The 18,973-nt window shown below is 38.5% G+C and overlaps 1 protein-coding gene across 7 annotated transcripts in view; it reads left to right on the top strand.

Moving 5' to 3' along the window:
• The window catches only part of CTBP1 (C-terminal binding protein 1), a 235,048-nt gene extending 216,722 nt beyond the window's left edge, over positions 1-18,326 (top strand). For 6 of the 7 annotated variants that reach the window (XM_057376206.1, XM_057376211.1, XM_057376212.1 and 3 more), the window contains 5 exons: positions 1,500-1,714; positions 5,537-5,667; positions 7,797-7,924; positions 11,089-11,206; positions 16,833-18,326. In XM_057376206.1, coding sequence (XP_057232189.1) covers positions 1,500-1,714; positions 5,537-5,667; positions 7,797-7,924; positions 11,089-11,206; positions 16,833-17,019 — 779 coding nt within the window. In that variant the 3' untranslated portion in view covers positions 17,020-18,326. The remainder of the gene's footprint in view (positions 1-1,499; positions 1,715-5,536; positions 5,668-7,796; positions 7,925-11,088; positions 11,207-16,832) is intronic. The other variant, XM_057376207.1, reaches the window with a different exon arrangement.
• The last annotated feature ends 647 nt before the right edge of the window (positions 18,327-18,973 follow it).

Genomic DNA, 18,973 nt, shown 5'->3' with positions numbered 1-18,973 from the left:
AAATGAATGAAGCTGGAGTAACAGTTATGTGCTTTGCTAAAAAAAAACAAAAGAAAATATTTACAGTTGTGTGACTGATTTCTTGAGCTGTGAACATGCCAAAATTTGGAAATAATACACTGTTTGTGCTGAAAATTTTCTAATTGAAACTTACAAAAACAGCGTGGAAAGCAAACAAATAATATGCATGCAAGTATAGAAAGATTTTGAGGAGTGTTCTAACCTGGTGTCCCCAAAGRAAAGCAGACAGCCCCTGTCAGATTGATATACTGTTTAATATTCCAAGCACATGTGTCACTAAGCAGTGCAGAATTGCTGTGTTCACATTAAGTGATCAACCAAAAAGCTTTCTTCCTGTGGCTTCTGAAGTTTATTCAAAGAGAAACTGAAAAGCAGAGGGAAATCCCTTCAAGCACAATCGGAAAGAGATGGGATTTCCCTGGGTTAATTTGWTGCTTTTTWGAACAAACTTAGATGTCACAAAGAAAAACTTGTTGCCTTTTTTTTTTTCCAAATAAGRCGTTGTTATTACCGTGTGTGAAGTGATGCTTTTGAAACATCTTTATCTAACATTTGTAGTACTCTAATGTGAATATCTAGTGTGCAGGCTTCTAACTTGAAAAGTGTGTTAGCTCTCACTCTTCAGAATGCCTGTAACTCATTAGATGTACTCAGAATTTGTTTTTTTTTTTTTTCTCTGTGTTTTACTGGTAGTGTGTCAAAGGGAAGTACACGCCTCCTGCTACATGTGGGATAGAGTCTTGCCCATAYAGCAATTTTGGGCACAGCTCTGAAATATGACAGTGAGGAAAGGGGAACAGAACAGTGAAGTTCAGTGTGAATTCCAAATGGGACTGCACTCTTCTTAACTWGGTGCCATATGATGTACTGTGTTTATTTATCATTCAAGTAGCTGAATAAAATTTATTGTAAAGCCTTAGGTGACAGGATTCTTGTAGGCATTTTAATGCTGGAAGGGTGTTACTCAAAATGAAAGAAAATACTAGTTCAGAAAGGAGATTCCATATATCGAGCATGGTTGTGCTTCAGATTAAACAAATTATCTGTCATTGCATCCATTTTTGAGGATTAATTTTATAGCTTTTTATTAAAGCCAGCTGGTTTGACATGGGTAAGGATAAGCCCTTGGCAGGATGTGTTCCCAGGCAGTGGTGTTTTGCCATAAACAGGCCCAGCAGGCAAGCCTTGCGTTACACAGATTATTGCAGATTACGTGACATCTCTTGGCATTTCAGATATCTGGATATAAAAGGTGCAAACCTCCTGCTTTGTTTCAAGGCAGTGTGAAACAGTCCAGATGTGCCGTTTCTGATCTCAGGGATGATTCTGAGTGGGATGGGAGACACCTCCTCTTTCTGCCCTTCCAGTTGCTGTACAAAGCGTTTTGGTTTGATACAAGCATTCCCATTAGGAGGGAGGAGGTTACCTTACCCCAGCTGCTTCACATCTGTTCTCATGGCCTGTTTATCTTGTTCTAGGGCGTGTTGGCCAAGCAGTAGCACTACGTGCCAAAGCCTTTGGCTTCAGTGTGATTTTCTATGACCCATACCTCTCGGATGGCATGGAGCGTGCTCTGGGACTGCAGCGGGTGAGCACTTTGCAGGACCTGCTGTTCCACAGTGACTGTGTTACCCTGCACTGCAACTTGAATGAACACAATCATCATCTTATTAATGACTTCACCATAAAGCAGGTAATGATCTCTGTGGGCACCCTCCACACTGGTGCTGGTTGCCAACTCTCTAGCGTTTATTTCTATAAATAGTTAGATTCTCATTTGATAGAAATCTCTTTCTCTTCTGCTGCTCTAAGATCAAACAGGTYTATAATTGATTAAGAACTAGCTGGTTGCTTATGTATTGTTGCTCTTACTGTATTTTTGGCTCAGTAACATTGCATTTGTGGAAATAATTTGCTTTTCTTAATACCATTCAGGATTTAATGAAGTGGCGTTGATGTAAAAGCACTTTTTCTATGTTTTGTAGTAGCTACTTCCTTTATGTGTGTATTTTCAGGTAGCAATTCTGCCTTTCACTGTTGTCTCTCAGTTTGAGTTCCTTCGATGCAATTTAAGGATTATGACTAAATGGCTCCCCCCTGTGCTCAGTCCCGATGCTCGCAGAGCACTTCAAGGACAGAGCTCATTTACAGCATTGCATTATTGGGAAAAAAAATGTTTTTTGGAATYTGTACTAACCTCTCCCTAAAGTTGTAGATAATATTGCAATAATTTCAAAATCTAGGTGTAGGAACTGCTCAGTTATTGACTAATTTGATAATGGAAGCCAGACACTTAATGAAAAAGTTTGACTCCAGCTTCAGTGCAGGTAACAGCCAGAAGTGAAACATAAGAATAACTTAGTGAGACATAAGAATGGAGGCAATGTACAGGAAAGAAACCTTAAGATAGAATAGTTAATTTGGCTGTTTATCTATATCTATATAGTGGATTTATGTGTTGTAACAATGACAATAGCACTCTCTTGCAGTAAAATCATTGCTTGTCTTTTGAGAAATAGTTTGCACCTACTCCTCTGGAACTTTAGAACTGAAGAACTTACTGAATGTGTTGCATGGTCATGTAGGATCATGGCACAAAACTGACAATGTAACACACTTCTTGATTTGAGGGTTTTGGGCTTTTGCAAATCCATCACAGCATAAAATCAGGATTTGGGATTTAAAACTAAAAAATTAAGAAGCTTAAAATGAAACMTCTAAGAGAACAGAGCTCTGTCACCCTGCCCTGAACATTGTCTTTTGTTGTGTGGCTAAGTACATTCAGTGGTTATTACATGGTGAGATGTTTTTGCAAGTTGCCATCTAGAACCAGAAAGCATCACACTGAATTCACTAGGATCACTGAGCAGTGATCACTTTATTATGCAGCAGATGTGCAGCTGGGGCCAGTTTATCACAGGAAGTTTTTGAGTAAATGTGTTGAGTTTTGGAGAAAGCATAGTGCATTAACAGAGAAACAAACAAAGGAAAACATGTTAAAATTGAGTAATACCATCTGAAATTAAATGCCTGTAATAAAGTCTGCACTGGAAAGTATTTTGTAAGCATTTATCTTGGTATTTGTTATCCTTCATGTTCAAAGCAAGAATAAATTTAAGTGTTAGATGATAATTTTTGCTTTGGATAAGAGTTGGGGTAAAGCAATCTGTATAGTAAAAGCTGATGTGAAACCCATGAAATTGTAACTCCTCTCACTGCTTTGTGTAGAGCAATTTCTGATTCTGATTTAGACTGACAGATGTTGAGTTGGCCTAAAATTTCCAGAGAGCAYTGCATGCAATTTTTGTCCAATATTGCATGCTCGTGTAATAACCTGTTTTTGAACAAAGTACAGAGAAGTATGGTGCGTTTCATTTCACTGAAATCTCACCCTGAATTTTGTTGAGCCTGAAATGACATAAACTTAAAATGTATTTGAAAAGTTGGTGTCTGTCTTCTCTTTAAGTAGCATTTTTAGTGGATTAACCATTATTCTGTCTAGTCATCTTGCTTGTCCTTGTAGTCCCAGAGAAGCTCAGAGAAATGTTTCARTGAACCTGTGGTATTCAGGTGCTCTTAAGAGACTGAGGTCATCTTTAGTTACACAGATTTGAGAAGAAGACACTGCAGTGTAAACACAACACTTGTATAAAGCAGCTCTGCAGGTTTAGTGTAGGTGAATCTAACAGACGTTAGCAGTTCCAGCTGGGAAGCTCTTTCAAGCTTCCACCCATTGTTCAGGATCATCTCCAGCTGCATCCACCCTTACAGTTTATCATGAGTCATGTAATTCAGTCCCTCTAGAATGCATTTATGCAGACATGTTGTGTTTGTTATGAACTTGTCTTAGTGCTCATTCTGGAGTTCTCTAAATAGTCCTAAAATAAAAACTCAATCAAGGTTGTTTGACAGATTGGACAGAAGAGTTTAGAAGGGTTCACTTTAAWTAAGGTTTTCATGTCCTTCAGAAGGCATGTAAATACACCAAACTRTATTTACAACTCACATTATCCATTTGCACAGAAGTAGGGAGGATGCATGAGCTCCCAGGAGCCTTTATGGTGTGTCTGCACAGGTGTGCTTGGCTCTTGTGCTGGTTTGGGTGCAGTTCTCAAAACTGACCCAAGAATTAGAGTTGAAACGATGGTTCCCATGGGCAATGTCTTTTTATTACCAGATCAGCTTAAGATTCCACCACTGTTTCTTTGCTGTTCCGATTCCCAAGTTAATTGCATAAAGCTGACAGAAGCATCTTTTAATTCTGCTCCTGTAAGTGGAGTTTGGTTTTGCTGTACAAACCAATGGATGGTGCTCCTGTAGCCCCAGGAGTCTGCAAATGGAGAGAGGCAGGGTCACCTAGAGAGCTGGCCAGGAAAATAAGGTTTTTCTTTATAAAACACTGCAAGCATGTGCATATTAATATTCCCTATGACCTTGTAAATAAAACAAAGCTGATTTTATTCAGATCTCCTTGTTAATGAATTCGGCGTTTTGAATCAGTCTTTCAGCGTAAGAATCCATTTACGTAAGGTTTGGTTTGATGTGTGGGTTTTACAAAGTTGAGTTGGTGTCAAAATGTTGGTATGTTCTWATTTTTTATGATGAGAGACAGTTGGTACAAAATGAGAATTTCATTGTTCATCTTCAYCATGGTTCCTGCTCTTCAAGCGCTTTCCTTCATGCACAGAGGTGTTTGAGACATCTGTTAGACATGAAAKAGCAGGGTGGCTGGAAGCAGGATGTTGTAATTTATGGCTTTTTTCAGTACCATTTCTCTTATTTAAACTGCCACTTTTTCAAGTTGTGGATATATTGTGGTGTAAATCCTTGTAGTTCTCCCCACACAGTGTCATCTACAATGCTAATCTGCACAATGCACAGCACAGCTTCTCTCCTGGGCACACAGCTTTCTCAACCAAATTCATTTTCATGCCTTTTAATTGAATAATAGAAGAATTCTTTAGACCTTTATTTGAAAAGTCTCACAGGGGAGGAGGAAGCTGAAGTAACAAAAATAAATAATACATACATCTACTGTGTTTTGGCAACTAAAGGGAAAAGTGAAAATCCAAAAGCATTCATTTTTCTGAAAAATTCATGTAGGTTTTTATTTGTGTGAAAGTTGAAAGCCACAAAATATGAATTTGTTTAAGATTGTGCTGTAGTTTCTGTCTCATGCAATTTCACAGTGAAATAAAAAAGCATAAAATGATCTGTCACTTTCATATGCACAGTCATATCTTTTGATCATGTTACTGCACAATATCTGAAACAACGCTTCTATTAAAAGACACTACAAGAAACAAAAGGTTCTAAAGTGCTGTGAAATAGCATTTTATGTTAGAAGCATCATATTTGGTGGTACTTTCCAATGGAAAGGGAAGAAACTGTTACAGTTTAAACCAGCTGAATCGCCTTTGTTGTAATGGATGCTTCTTTTGAGTAAAAAATAATGCCACAACGATTTTATTTCATTTATTTTTATTTCATCATTCTTGTTTTTAACTTTCCCTAGATGAGACAAGGGGCTTTCCTGGTCAACACAGCTCGAGGTGGGTTAGTAGACGAAAAAGCACTTGCACAGGCCCTGAAGGAAGGAAGGATACGAGGGGCAGCCTTAGATGTACATGAGTCAGAACCATTCAGGTGCTTTTCCTTTTCTTTTCTTTTTATTTTGTTCACTTTCTTATTTTTAAGTCTTAGTGCATGATACAATCAACAGCAACAAGTAAATTGAGTTTTCCKTTCATTTGGTAGCTAAATACTCCTTAGCAAAGCAACATGAATCTGTGCAGCACTGGACTAATGCAAATGGAGATGGAGCTTGTGTATGTGGTTAGAAGTGAAAAAAGTGACATCCAAGATTTMATTCCTTAAAAACCTAAACAAATAAACAGTGAGTTTATTCAGTAGAAATAGCAGGAACTTTGATCTAAATCCTGAGCAGGCTTTGGCCATGGCTTTGAGGGGAATGCACCTTTGCCATTGATGCAGCTCTGGAAGCACGTGATGCTTGAACAGAGTCTTTCAAAGGCAAAGAATTGAGATGTGGTGTGAGAAGTTACTGCTTTATGACWCCTTTCTGAAGGAAAATACAAACTTCTGTCCAGATTGCCTTTGCAGGAAAGCCATAAATGTCAGAGGTTGCAAAAAAGGTTCAGGAAGGCTGTCAGAGTRCAGGTTTTGCTTTGTTTTACCCTTTATCAGGGGAGTAATAACTCTACTGTCARTAGCAGGGCTGGCAGCACAAGCCTGACTTTTTGAATGACTGACGAGTCCAGTGTTTTAGGCAGAAATGTACCACTCCCCTAAGTGGCATTGGCATTGTGATATCAGCATTCCTAACCAAAATGAGCCTATTTCACATGTCCTTGAGTCTTGAGAACAGACTGCTGCAGCTTAGTCCTTGCAAGTGACAAGCCTTTTTAAGGCTGGGCAGGGAAAAATGTTATTTTTAACTGGAACAATCCACACAAGTTTTTGAAGAAGAACAKATTCAGGACAGGTTGTAAAGACTGGAGAGAGGACATTATCTCTCCTCCCAGCTTGAGGGGAAAATAGAACCTTTGAAAAAATAGAATAATGTCCTTTTAATCAGAATTTTTATATCTACTGAGGCACAATGCCACATCACAAATAYTTAATTTTATTTATGCATACCCTGCATTCATTTACTCCTAAATGTAGTGATTACAATGCAGTAGTGCTGTGCAAAGCCAGAGTGTAGCAGCTCCAGGGACTTCCAGCTCCATCCATTCTTCCCAACTCGGATGTGGGATGTGCACAAGCAGCCCGTTGCAYCTCTAGGAAGCCCCATTTACTGCATGGAGATGCCATCTGCAGAGATTCAGTTGCAGGATTACAGCCACAATTTCCTTTGGCTTCGGTGCTGCATGTCTATCAGATCGCAGCATGCAACTCTTTATTCAAGAGTTTTGCCAGATATTTTGATGTTTATTGAAGTACAGATGAAATCTATCATTTTATGAATTATGACCGACTCTGCAAGCACGTTTTTTGTCTTAAAATATTTGTTCTCCTGTTGTTACAGTTGACTGCAAGATTATTAAAACTGGAAATAAATAGGAGGAGCAAGTTTCCATTATTTTCAGTTTCTTTACTCTGTATCTGTGATAACACTTTTACACAGATTCATTGCTTTCCCTGAAAAACAATCTGTAAAGTAAATTTCCTTCTTTCTGTGGAGTTTCTGTAAAGGAATGGGAAAGAAAAAAAATGTTAAAAATAACAGGAAAAAAATACCCTGAATTATCAAAAAGCCATTGAGGCTGCTGATRGACACACTTTAGATTTGGAAATAATTGTAAAATTTATTTTCTTTAAACRATTAAATGTCATATTGACAGAAAGAGCTTTGTTGGTTAATGCAATAAAAGTAAAATTATGATGAACTGGACAAATGGAATGGCATCCTAAATTAATTTGAGTTTTCCTTTATGCATTTCTGCCCCAGAACTGGAGAGGCAGTGGCTATAGTTACAATAAGTGCATYGGACAGAAGCTAATGTTGCTGCTATACTTAAGTTCTACCCTTTGAGTCTTTAAAAAGTGATTGTTGCTTATTTATACCATGAATAGTACATTAAATTAATGGACAGAATTACAAACAAACTCAATAAAGAATAGAAATGCAATTATTTTCTGTTGTAGAAGTTAACCTGTGTATGTACAAGTCCATTTGGATTGTCCCCCTGCTTTCCCCTCGCCCCCCAATATTTTTTTGTCATTTGATCTTGTTTTAAATTTTCGTTTAGCTTTAGTCAGGGCCCCTTGAAGGATGCACCAAACTTGATCTGTACCCCACATGCAGCCTGGTATAGTGAACAAGCCTCAATTGAGATGCGGGAGGAAGCAGCACGAGAGATCCGGAGGGCGATCACAGGTACTGACTCCCATTATTATCAGCTCCTTCACTGTGTGGTTCTTTTTAAGGAGCCTATTTTTTCACTCTTGAAAGATGCTGAAAAGAAGCAGTGGGTTTTGTTTCTATGATTCAGAAGGCAGAAATGAGCAATACCCTCTTAAGTCTGTTCTCAGAACTGGAACAAGTAATTSTGGAGGTTCTTTGTGATTACAGAGGGAAGGCAGAACTGCAAAATAAATACTTTTTGATATAAGGGAACTGTACATGTGGAAAATCTGCTTCTTCTTTTCTTCATTGCATAAAACTATTACCCATTTGATGGGTTTGGCTGCAAGTCCTCCTGGTATTGCTGGTACTTTACTTAGCTTTTTGTAGATGCCCCTTACACTTGTCATGAGCAGCTCTCTGTGTTTTCAGTGTTTTGTTGGGAGTTTATTCTATTTTAGATGTTCCCCTCTTTAAAGCCTTGCTAAAGAAGTCTGGCATTTTAAAGGGCAGAGTGTCTTTGTTATATAACTGCCATGTAATTGTAAACTGCTCACATAAGAGAAAACAGTTACGTCTCGAACATGCACTGCTAATAAATAAAATGAGAGGCCTGAGCCATTTGGCAAGGGTTTGAATCCCTTGTAGCCTAAAATAAAAGGAAGGATTTTCATACTGGAAAATGATTCATTAAGCACTAATGTTTTCTCTTTAGTTGGACTTTGCTGTGTGCCCCTTGGCGATAYAGTCTGAATGCTCTGCAGACACGCAGGGCCATCTGTGTCACCTTGAGAGYAGTTCAGTGCCAACACATTGCTCTGTTACACAAAAAGCACTGGCAGTAGCCTTCCCTCTGGCTTGTGCCTAGAGAGGCTGGGCAATTTAGTTTCATTTATAGGCTGTGAAGAAAGAAGATTCTCCTCTGGATTCTAATTAAAGGCACCTCTTAAACTCCTGATRTGAATTATCTTTTACTGGACAATTTCACTCTTGTTTTAGAGGTGACCTAAAGAGCCTGTCCATCACTTTGCTGGAATTGGTCCTTGTGGCTGTACTCCAGAGCTCCACTAGTGCATTTGTTTGTTGGGGTGTTCCCAGATTGCTCAAACCAGCATCCAAAATCTGCTTGGGGGAGGATTGGTGTGCAAATAAACATTAATGGGTTTGATAACTAAATAAGAGGCAGCTATCTAGAACTAGTTTTATGTTAAAATTGTGCAGTAGCCCAAGCATATGTGCCTAGGAAGGCAGACCTACAGTTCCTTCAAGGGTGTGAGGGTGCTCTCAGTGATCTGTATCATTGATTTGTATCGAAGCTGTCAGCACTTCAGTGTTTGCATATGGTTTTTAGTAAGATCAAACTGAGACCAGCGTTAAGGAGGTGAGAATGACATTGAATTGCAGTGAAACAAATGTAGGAAAGATACAGGAAATGTGGGATAACGCTGGATATATGAAAACCATAGGGGAGAACAAAGAAGAGAGGGTGTAGAGAGGGAGAATAATTGGAAAAAGGTGTGAAGTGTAGGAATGAAGGCCATGACTACCATCTGACAAYAAAAAATGTTAAGTGTTTCTGCTGTTGCTTAAAAGTCAGTGATGTTGTGATTTGTAAAGTAGAAATAATCAGCAGAGATTAATTGTCTTGAAATAATGTTTTTAAACTTGAAAGCATTTCAATCAAGTATAAAATAAAGAGGACTACTGGAATGGAAGAAAGAGGAAGGCAAACATGGCAAGTGAAAAGATCATTATAAATTTAAAATAAGTAAGTTCTGGCTTTTGAGGGGAGACTAGTAGAAATGCCTGTAGAAGTTAGCAAAATGAAGGAGAGGGGCAAAGAAGAAGACAGGATTGAGAAAGATAAACATCAGAAGAAAGATACTGTTAAAATTTGTGGACAGTTCTGGCATAAGTTTAGAGGAATGTCTATTTCAGCTACATTTAGAAAACGATTTCTGGATGGTTGGAATTCACCCATAATGGGGCATGTACCTCACCTTGTTCAGTATTGAACTGAAAGCCCTTTCAGTTTCTCAAAGGAGACATGAGAGGTTCAGGGATATCAGCTCAACTTCATGGAGTAACACCTATTTGGTGGTACCCACTGCACAAAAAGCAATTTTGTGAAAAGGMTTTTTTACAGCCCCTTTGTGGCCAGGCTGATGGATAGAAAGAGCAGGCAAAGATAATGAAGTTCTTAATCAAATTTCCAATATGAAGCTGGAGACAAAAGATTGAATTCTTTAATGATTGAGCATGGTCAGTTTTTGAAAAGGTTTCTGGAGTACCATTGTCCACAGTATCAATATCAAAATTACCATTTTCTACCCCTGTGTGTGCAAATGTAACTTCAGTAAAGACACAAAAAACAGATGTTAGAAAAAACACATGCTCCAATTGATCTCTCCTGCTAAAACAGGTGGAAATATTCCTATTGCCATGAAAAAAATACTTGTTGGATCTGCTCATGTAATTGTTGCAGGGCTGGAGATATTTCTGCAGAAGACAGTCACAGACTTGTCCAGTATGTGCTGAATCAGGCTGACAGATTTTCCAGTCTTCAAAGTTCAGTTCTACTTCAGAGGTTAAGGACAGGCTTTGAAGAAATGAAGAAGGGAGATTCTGGTGTATTTTTTATTTTATGTAGGAATGAAAGGCTGAGGAGTAATACATTATAGTGAATAAACATGAAGAGCAATGTAGATAAAGTGAAAGATCAGGAGGACAGAAATAAGTGTTGGTCATATTCAGGTTTATGGCACAATTCCATTCAGAATTCTCTGTTTTTCATTAACTGTTTTTAAGTGCTGTTACAGGTGGAAGGAAAAGGACAAAAGTGATGTTAAAGACAGAAAGCAAGGGACTGTATTACTGAGTTTGATTGGTTGCTATACTCTGTATTCACATTACAGCTTCTTGGAAAGATGAATGTTACTGATTTTGGTTTTACTGAGACCCTGTGTACAAGACAAAGAGGGACAGGGAAATCAAAATTAAGCAGAGCATTTTAGCCATTATTACCTGAGTCCCAGGCAGAAGGGGTACAGTGAGGATCAAAAAAAAGCTCTTAGTTTCATTTTATGTATTGATTTTAAAATGCAAATATTTTTAAGTATTTTTAACATAGACATACAAAGAGCATAAGGTAAACAATTTTTATACTTTATTGTTTCCTCTTCCTTGCTTTATCTTAGGTCGTATTCCAGACAGTCTGAAAAACTGTGTTAACAAAGATCACTTGACTGCAGCTACACATTGGGCCAGCATGGATCCTGGAGTTGTTCATCCAGAGCTCAATGGTGCTGCATACAGGTAAGTGTGCTGAAGASATAGAAGAAATACCTCCATAATTCAGTGTAGGTGTTCAAGAATAGATAAAAGGGCTTCCTGTTGGTGAATGAAGTGCTTATGGATTACACACCAGCAACATTGTTTTCGTAATTGTTGTGTTCAAGAGAACAACCTTGTTTTGCTAGTTGATGTCAGTCATGGTGTGTCTAACTGTGAGTCCTCTTGCAATCTCTTTTTTGTTGGGTTAGTTTGAGCAATATGCATTTGTTTATGCATTCAAGTAAAACAATTCTGGTCATCTTCGTTGTTGCAGTGGAAGTTTTGTGTTCCTTTGCTGAAGTTAATGATGCAGGTTACAGAAATACTTTCAGTAATAAACTTAAGTTGTTTTGTGACTTCCAGACATGTAAGAGAACAAATAACTCAGTATTGAAAACAGTGGAGCAGCCTGTGGTGATAAAGAAAATACGTTTAAAATGGCTTTTTCCAAATTATATGTTTAATTTTTAAGCAGAAGCATTTGAGAGATTTGATCTATGTATTCTCAATCAACTGTGAAACAGGTCTTAATAATTAATAGAAAGGGGCAATTTTTTACATTTAATATTCACATTCCTTAGTTATTTTGTTTGCCTGAGACTCTTTCTCTGYCCCTTTATCCCTAGCAACTATTCTAGCAGCTGATTCTTCCTAGTAGCCAGCTTCAGCCTAGCTTTATTTATGAAAAACGTGCAGTTTTTTATTTTCCAGTAAGATATTTACACATAAGTAGGATAAAAGTGGCTGAGAAAGCTACAAATGCCTGCTTCCCTCAATGCCTTGAGGAAAGGGACAGTGCAGTCCTCTCACTGTTTTGTCATAGCTCTTTGTCCTTATCTTTCCTCTGTCCTTTTTCATACCTTACCTTTGTCCTTCTTTAGAGGACATAGTTTTAACAGAGGGGGGATTCCTGGTTTTGTGTTGCTCCACATAGGAACCCACCTGTGCCCAGCTGAGAAGTGAAGCAAAGTTTTTCTGTCCAAATGACTTGGAGCAGTCAGAACTCCAGAAAGTGTCTGGAGGAGTGACAGGGATGAGAGTCACCATCCTTTGCCACAATCTCCTTACCAGGAGCCATAAGTGCACTAAGGGAAAAGAATAACTTGGATTTGGTGAACAACTGTTTGTGTCACATCACTTGAAGATGTTTATTTCTGGAAGTATACCCATAGCCCTAAGTATCTAAGGGTGTTTTTGTTTGCTTAACTGAGAAGCTGAAGCACACGTGTTCTCCTCCACACAGCATCTGGTTTCACAAACTTCAGTTTGGAGTAGTGAGGGTATGGCTGAGTGTAATTGGGGCTTAAAGGCAGGTGTTGCTGGACAGGAGGTAATAACTGCAACYCTGTCATGGCAGTTAAGAACAGGGGTCCATGCCCAAATAAAATGCAGGTTTTTGTTCTCATTTTGGGGGTCACTAGTCCAGCAGAAGCAGGCTTCGCAGCCAGAAATTAATTTTAACTTAGGAATGTTTGGGGAGTTAATGATTTACAAGGTAAGGACCATATGTATTCAATTTAAGCAGGATAAACACAGAACTGAGTGGCGTTTTAAGACATTGYTTCAGTCAGTTTTTTTCTGTTATAAAATGAATTTTAAAATTCCAATTTAATTATTTTCAAATGCAAAATAAAACTAATTTTGGGAATTTTGAGGCAGGAGTTAGTAGTTGTAAAAGAAATGCTAAAAGCATTTTGAAAGGGCAATAGAATAGTTTTTGAATGTGGGTGAAGGCAGTTATTATTATGTGAAGTGCAAAATATGCATCACTTGAAGCTGAGGTTTTATGAAGAAATWGGTTTCAATAGCAGTGTTTGCTCATGCTTAATTCCTACCTGGATTAAGTACAACATTTGAATTGATTGTTCAGACGAAATTTTTCCATATTTTCTTCGCAGTACAAGATTATGTTGAGCTAAGTGAGTTCTGGAGTCTTTCACAGACAGTGTGATGTTTCAGATGTGCTAATAACTGTATCATACTCATGTAATTGCATTAGAAGATAAGACCTGGGATAATAATTTATATGTTAAAAAATGCAAATATCTCTTTCGGTGAACTAAAACTAATGAGGCTGTTTTATTCTGTCTATATAATTCACTTGTATTTTGATGTTGGACAGAAATCTCAAATTATTGCATATTATCACAAGCCGAGAAGGTTGAGCATTAGTCAGCAGAATTTAATCTAGATAGCCTGAATATCCTCATATTCTGGGGAAAACAAAACCATTTACTGTGYGAAATGCAAGACACCCTGTCAACACTAAAGGTCATGCAAACAGGACCTATCCCATGAGTAAAGATCAKTGATACTCCTGAGAAGGAATTATTTGGAGTGGTCTTGGTGAAGCAGCATAACATAGCTGATCTTGTGTTATTATTGTGTTTGTTACCGAGCTGCTTGTGAAATAACCCTCTGCCATTTCCTGTGTCACAGAGCAGGCAGGTCATAGGCACAGTGAAATTTAACAGCTGCTAACAGTGATTGTACCATTTATAGACAGTTTCACACATATTCCTGCCTCCTGACAGGTAGAAGATAAGGCTGGATATGGCTCTGAGCAGCCTGGGCTCGTGGAATGTGTCCTTGCCCATGGCATGGAGTTGGAACAGGATGGCCTTTAAGGTCCCTTCTAACCCAGACCATTCCATGATTCTGTGTATATCTGGGTACTGAGAGGCACTTGGATGAGAATAACTAGATTTGGGTAATTCAGGAGTTATTTCATGTCGAGGTACTTCASTGGAGGTTCTCAGACTCAGTGCATGATAACTGCATGCACTTAAAAATTAAACCTCTTATAGGACAKACTCAGTTTCTTGAACAGAGCTTAACATGGTGAGTTCAAGGTGCTTCTRCAGTTTAAAAGAGGAGATTAATGTAGAAATTACAGTTGCCCATCTGTTTTTAATTTAGAGGGCTGCTGTATTTTTTCTCCTAAGTTAAGACTACGTAGGGGGAAAGAGGATGGAAGAGGATGGATTAACAGAAGGGMGAGTGCTCACTCCTGCTTTCACAGAAATGTAATTCAGTGGACATTTTACTGAAAAACATTTCAACTTACTGCTGCCAGAGGAGGAAGATAGAGGGGAAATCTATGAAGTGCTGGAGGGGATGCATTTCCTGGTTAAGAATAGAAAAAAAATGGAAAGAACATAAACAATGCATAGCGACAAAAGGGAAAGTTAYATAGAATAGATCTTGAGTTTATGTGCCCTCCTTTCAGAGACAGGGTTTGAGCAACACTGATGATTAAGTTAAAAATGGACAAAAAGTACAAAAATAGGATTGCAAACTAGGAGTTGTGAAGTAAAATACAGTTTCTGTAGAGCAGTATTGTATCTGTATTTTGGCTGCTGCCGTTGTGCAGCTTTAAAAGAAAAATGATTGTAGGACCCCTGGATGGTACTAAAAGTCTGCAGGAAACCTGTGTCTGATGTGAGGTGCTGACTGGAAGAATCCTGGTGGTTATAACTTGGTGTCCAAGGGGAATGTCCTTATATACAGAAAGGGTATTTGGAGTCAGAGTAGAATTACAGACGTGCAGTTTGAAATGTTTAATGTGCTCATAATATAACTCTTARTGCTCCTGATTCAGTACTGTCCATTTGCACGAGGGGAGGCTCTGGTTTCTCTTCCTGAGAAAAATTCAGTTGCAGAAGTTGCTCTCCATGATTTTTTTTCCAGCTCTGGTGTGTTGATACTGAGGAAATGTGTTGTTAGAAAGTAGAGAGTGTGTGTTGAGAACAGCTGTAGCATTGGACTTCTAAATGGGAATTTATGTCACGTTATGTGTTTTGCAAAGCACCTAGAATAACAGATAAGCTGTTTCAAAATGGAATTTGAGTAAGTAAAACAATACTGTCTGACAGTTTTCATAGCAGTTGAAGCAAATTTGATTAATRAGAGTCAAATAGAGTTACTGAAACAAGCAACTAATTCCATTAGCAACTGCAAATTAATTCTAAGGAACCTCTGTGGAGAAGGAATTAGCATGGGAAGCCCTATAAATACGTGTACAATTGGGAACAAGGTTACCTGGCCTGCAGGTGGTGTGATCTGTCACATCCTCATTATCCATCCCAGATTACAGTCAGTGTTATGGTGTGAAGGAGTCTTCCCCAGGATGACCAGACCMGTGTGTGGTGTCCCTCTTGTCCCTGTGCCATGTCAGCCATGCTGAGCCCCTCTGGCTCCATGTTTGCAAAAACCAGTTCCTSTGATGTTTCTGTGGTGGAAGCAAAGAGAACAAGTCAATTTGCTTGCATCCAGTTTTTTTTCTCCTGAGTCTTGCRTAAGTTCTGCACTAATTTGCTGTCAGTTTGAGGGARTTYAGGATGAGCAGCACAAAYGTTTATTTCCATAGAAGATGGTGCRGAAATGGGGTGWAATTCCCTGGTGCACTGAACTCTGATGAGGAGAAAATCAACAGCAGAATAATGTGATACTTGAAAAAGCTTGAGAAGAATATGAGAGCCTTTTGTCCCATGTACTTCTGAGTAAATACTTGAGTAGCAAAAGTTTAAGTGAGTGGTAGTTTGTGTACTTAGGCTTTCAGATGGATCATGCTCTCACCAGGATGCTTGGGTGAGCAGAGTACAGCAGGAGGGAACGAGGGGAATGAGGGATGAGTGTGCAGCTTTATGATGAGATGGGGAGGCAAAGGGTCAGTGCTAAGTGGCCAGCATGACATAACTTGCAAATAGWTGTTGAAGTATTTGACTAAACAGAAAACATATTTTTATTAAATCCATGTGTAGCTGTTGTTTAGATGCAGCACTGTGAGCGATCAGTGTTYATCAATTACATCTGAACTTTGGGGTTCAACAGTAGATTTGCAAGAGTTTTTTAGCCTGATAACACCAGAGCCATCATAAAATCGAGCGGAATCAGAGGGTGATTCTGTTCTTGAATGCATAAAATATTTAGGCCTCAGTGTTTGTCCAGATGGAATAAGAAATCTTTAAAACCATCCTTAATTTTGTGTTTGCATCTCTCTTGCAGTCTGCTTTARGCACTTGTCCTCTGTATAGCTGTTACTGGTTCTCCTTCAGACAAATGCAGTGGCAAGTTTGTTACTGAAAAAGTTTCTCACATGCAATAGGCTTGAGTTTGTTGTGAGTGTGTAGGTGTGATGGCTTTTTTGGGGAGCTGTGAGAAGCTAAGACTGCAAAAATAGTTTAAAGAAATATTTTTTCAAACCGCAGCAATGAAAATGTAAAATTTCTACATGAGAGTGAAAGGGGAAAAAAAAATCCCCAAAGGTCAACTTGAGCAAAAGTTACAGAAACAGATATTGCACAGACCCAGCTGGAATTATTTCTTGTTGAGTTTATACTTTGAGAGGAGCAATAGTTTCAAGTTTTTTCCTTTGCTGTGCTGTTCTCATGCTATTAAATCTGAAGAAAAATCTGTTAAACTTTCATTCGGTTAAAACGCATCATCCCTTGCTTTGTTCAGCACCATCTACAGATGGCATCTCATCTGGAGCTTAACTCAACTTAGTTGACAAAAGAATCAACTCTGTGGGATTAGGAGGAGGTAAGGTGGGCTCTCTGCTCAGCCCCTGTTGGTTTTAACGTGTGCTCTGGTTTTCTCCTCCCAGCAGGTATCCCCCGGGCGTTGTCAGCGTGGCTTCCACTGGCATACCTGCAGCAGTAGAAGGAATAGTCCCCAACCCCATGTCTTTATCACACGGCCTCCCTGCTGTAGCCCACCCGCCCCATGCTCCTTCCCCCGGCCAAACTGTCAAACCAGAAGCTGATAGAGACCACCCGAGCGACCAATTGTAGCCTACAACAGCATTCCCAGCATCGGAGACTCCAACTTCAGCGCGTGGAAAAACAACACAACACAAAAACAAAACCCTGGATTTTGATTTAAGGCAAAACCATGAACTTACAGGAGGAGACGATTATTGGTTTAGAAACTGGTCCAATATACAGTATAAAAGGAAAAGGTGGGAGACAAAAAGAAGATTTGGAAACATTTTTTTCCTCCGTATAAATTGTAGTTTGTCCCTGTCCAGTGGACTGATTCACTGTTTCTGTGTCCTATGGGTTCTTTGTTAAGCAAGAGAAGTTAGTAGTTAATTATATCATGAATGTACTTGTCTGTGTACAGTTTCTAGAACATTAAAAAGGGTTTGTTTGCTTAGCTGTCAACAAGGAAAAACATAAGGGAGGCATTCAGCAAACCAGTTTTGAGATTAAAAATCCTTTCTTTTATATTTTCAAACATGCCCAAAAATGAGGCAGTTGGCAAACTTCTCAGGACAATGAATTTTTCCCATTTTTCTTTCTACGCCACACAGTGCATTGTTTTTTCTACCTGCTTGTCTTATTTTTTAGAATAATGTAGTAAACAAAAGAAAAACAGTTTCTCCTAATTTTGGCATGAATTCCCTTATTTCAAAATGAAGACAACCTTGCAAAGAGATTTTGAGGAAAAAAAAAGGTTTTGTATAAACGAGCATTGTGCTTTTTGTCACCAGTTAAAGTATATATTATTGGTGGTATCTGGAAAAGGCACTAGACTACTGAAAAGTAGCAGCATTTCATTGCCTACATTGATTCCTTCCTGGTAATGTGGTAGGCTAGCAATATTTTTGGTTAAAATAATGTTTGTGACTGTAACCATTTGTATGAATTATTTTAAAGAAATAAAAATCCCAGACAAATATCATATGTGTAAAAATTTTTATTTCTAGTAACTGTTTATTCAACTTTTATTAGGTTTCTTAGCTGTAATTTTTAAACAGATGCTGTCAAGTATTTCATTTCTAGCTTTACTTTGCTCTCTGTTGTTTGTAATACTGTCTTGGAAGCTTGAAAAATAAAAAAAAAAATAATTCTTTCCATACCATTTTTCCCTTTACATTTCGTAAATGCTGATCTTTTTTCCTGTGTTTCTAATGGAGTTTGAAATTAAGATGGATTTTGATTTGTACACCGGCATCATCAGCTACAATGTGGTAACAGCATTTATGCCACCACTGTGGGCAGAGCAGAGGAGGTACAACAGCAACACAACAACARCAGTAATAATAATAATAAATGTCTTTTGCCGAAGTCCAACATGAGAAGTGTCCATTGTTTTATTTACTTCTGTGATGATGGAAGGGTGCAGCAGAATGTAATTGCATTTGCTACATTGGAAGTTTTTTTTTTTCTTTGAGCACAGGCAGAAGTGTGTTCAAGGAATGTTAAATTTTGGCTGGATGCTGTTCCAGCCTTTCCTGTGCTCCTGGACAGGACATCCTTCATCCCTATGCAGTTAAAAAAAAGGCAGAAGTTTAGCTGCTTCAAGAGGTAAATCCATGGTGGGCAAAAGTGAGCCTGGACATTATTCTCCTTGGTTCGTTGTCTCTTTTCACTGTGACACAAACAGTGCACCCACTTAWGGTTGGTGAGCTGCTTTTATGGGATCTGTAGAAAGTTTGTCCCCATCCCTGCATGTCTGCAGAGCAGCTTCCACCTTGGAGGTGAGGAGAGGCTGCAAATCACTCAATTGAAACCTGAAATTTGTGGATCTGTATGCAGGGAACACTGCAAAGTGAAATTTTGCCTTCTTGGAAGAGAGGAAGTTTCTTGTCTTAACTGTTCAGAGCTAAAAATGTCATCCATTACAATTTATTTGATGGTAAAACTACTTCTGTTCCCTCCATGAAATGAAACAGAAAACAGCCCTAAATCTGCAAGTTATCCCARTAAAGACACTTCTAAGAGCTTTGAGGCCAAAAACTTG

The sequence above is a fragment of the Malurus melanocephalus genome, unplaced genomic scaffold (genome assembly GCF_030028575.1).
Source record: "Malurus melanocephalus ecotype Western Australia unplaced genomic scaffold, MMel_1.1 scaffold_274, whole genome shotgun sequence".
NCBI lineage: Eukaryota > Metazoa > Chordata > Aves > Passeriformes > Maluridae > Malurus > Malurus melanocephalus.
Note: the sequence above shows the minus strand (reverse complement) of the source record. Positions and strands in the feature narration are given on the sequence as shown.